This window comes from Phytophthora parasitica, assembly GCF_000247585.1.
Source record: "Phytophthora parasitica INRA-310 unplaced genomic scaffold supercont2.71, whole genome shotgun sequence".
NCBI lineage: Eukaryota > Oomycota > Peronosporomycetes > Peronosporales > Peronosporaceae > Phytophthora > Phytophthora nicotianae.
Window position 1 is genome coordinate 41,521 of NW_008649057.1, and position 1,761 is coordinate 43,281.

General features: G+C 44.2%; 1 protein-coding gene across 1 annotated transcript; it reads left to right on the forward strand.

Annotated features, from left to right (window-relative positions):
- Positions 1 to 715: 715 nt before the first annotated feature.
- Positions 716 to 1,321, forward strand: PPTG_17252 (hypothetical protein; the record flags this gene model as incomplete). Its single annotated transcript, XM_008915440.1, has 3 exons — positions 716 to 766; positions 829 to 966; positions 1,271 to 1,321. The coding sequence occupies 3 exons, from the start codon at positions 716 to 718 to the stop codon at positions 1,319 to 1,321; spliced, it is 240 nt and encodes a 79-aa protein (XP_008913688.1).
- Positions 1,322 to 1,761: the final 440 nt, after the last annotated feature.

A 1,761-nucleotide genomic window follows, 5' to 3' on the forward strand; every position in this document is an offset into this window, starting at 1 on the left:
TAGGGTTAGGGTCTATAATTAGAATCGAACACCCTGGGGGTAGTTTTCGATTAAAAAATACTTGGGTATACTGACCATCAAATCCGACTGACCGACGTTTCAAACAGAAAAGTACGGTAACTACATGTAGATAAGGAATTAACAGCCACTTAGATAAAGTCCAGTTTTTACGAAACTTGTGAAGGGATACAGGATGCGCTGCATGTGACACGGACTTGTACTGTTTAGCTGTACATATTTTAAATCGAAGTTGAAGCATGAAGTCCCACGTGCGTCAAAGATAGGTGAACAAACCAGAAAGCTCAGTTCTACATGACGCAAGTAGCAGAGTGCCGATGCTATTATGACTTTGTTATATTTTAAAGATATCTAAATGATTATCATTGTTACAACTGTTTAAAATTTCCACTGCTACCAAACCGCGGTGATGAAGAAAAGAAGACACGGTGATGTATCGTAGTCATTGGCGGCATGTTGGAAACCAGTGAATCGCTCTGGCGTCTTATATATCACAAGATTCGGCGACTGTTCACCACCTCAACAGTCAAATTTATCTGGAAGGGCTTGAAGCTCGGGATCTGCCATCTGTACGCAAAGGTATTCTAGGTAACTGGATAAGTGTCAAGTACGGTCGAAAATGAACACAAACAATATATCTGCGTTAATGCAAGTTTTATGAACTATCAAAGAATAGATTACGTGCTAAATCGACGCCATGGTACCAGAAGGCATTGGTGCGGGAATAAATGTTGTGAACCGTGTGGTGGTGGCTTGAACTCGTTGTCACTTTCGATTTTGCCGTGCTCACCTCACAACATTGCAAGTTAGGTTCCACTTACAACAGTGGATCTACTGCGATCGATTGAGAACGGCGTCCTCGAACAGAAAGAGGAAGTAGCGATGAACACGCTCACAACGGTGGAGGAATTTCGCGAGTTCATCTTGACTGTTCACCCTATTGTTGATGTAAGTGTAGAACTCAGGTTGTGATGCCTGTATGCGGAGTGTCTAAAAGGTGGTCAAGGCACACGCGTCACTGCGTTGGCGAGGCGCAGCACGAAGTGTTTAAGCCGACAGCAAGCGTTCTGAACGATCTGACGCCTCTCCAGAGGTAGCCATACTTGGCATAAGTTGCTGTCTGGGGCACAAGCTGAAATCTGAAATGAATGGTAAGACCATCAAAGAGAAGTCAAGCATAGACTTCCAACCGTGTGGAGTATACACGTTTTGGCATATTGACGGTGTAAAATTTTATGCTAGTATTGCCTAGGGCAACGACCAGTACTATCGCAACAACTCCTACATGGTCTATGAAGTATAATCGCCATTAATGGCGCGAAAATTAGTGAAGTATAATCGCCATTAATGGCGCGAAAATTAGTGGGGGAAGCATCGAGGCAGCCAAACTTAAATGTAGCACGCGCACACGAACGATCCAAAAGCCGCTAACGACGATATCATGATGGAGGCGGAGTCTACGAATGCGGATACGTACACTTCGGTGACATCCCAAAGCAAGAGAGGCGACGACCAACCTTCTTGAAGATCATGAGTGCACCGTAGGCAGAGGAAACGCCGTCGTTCTCAGCTATGTATTGGGCTACAAGTTTAGCGCGGCGAGCTGATCCTGGAACCAACATCTACGTATTTTGCATTCGTTTTTGTAAAGCTGGCACATATATTTGACATGATTTGTAAACGAAACTCGTAGAACGATAGGTAGGCGGTTCAGCTTCAAAGGAAATATGTACCATTAGTGAA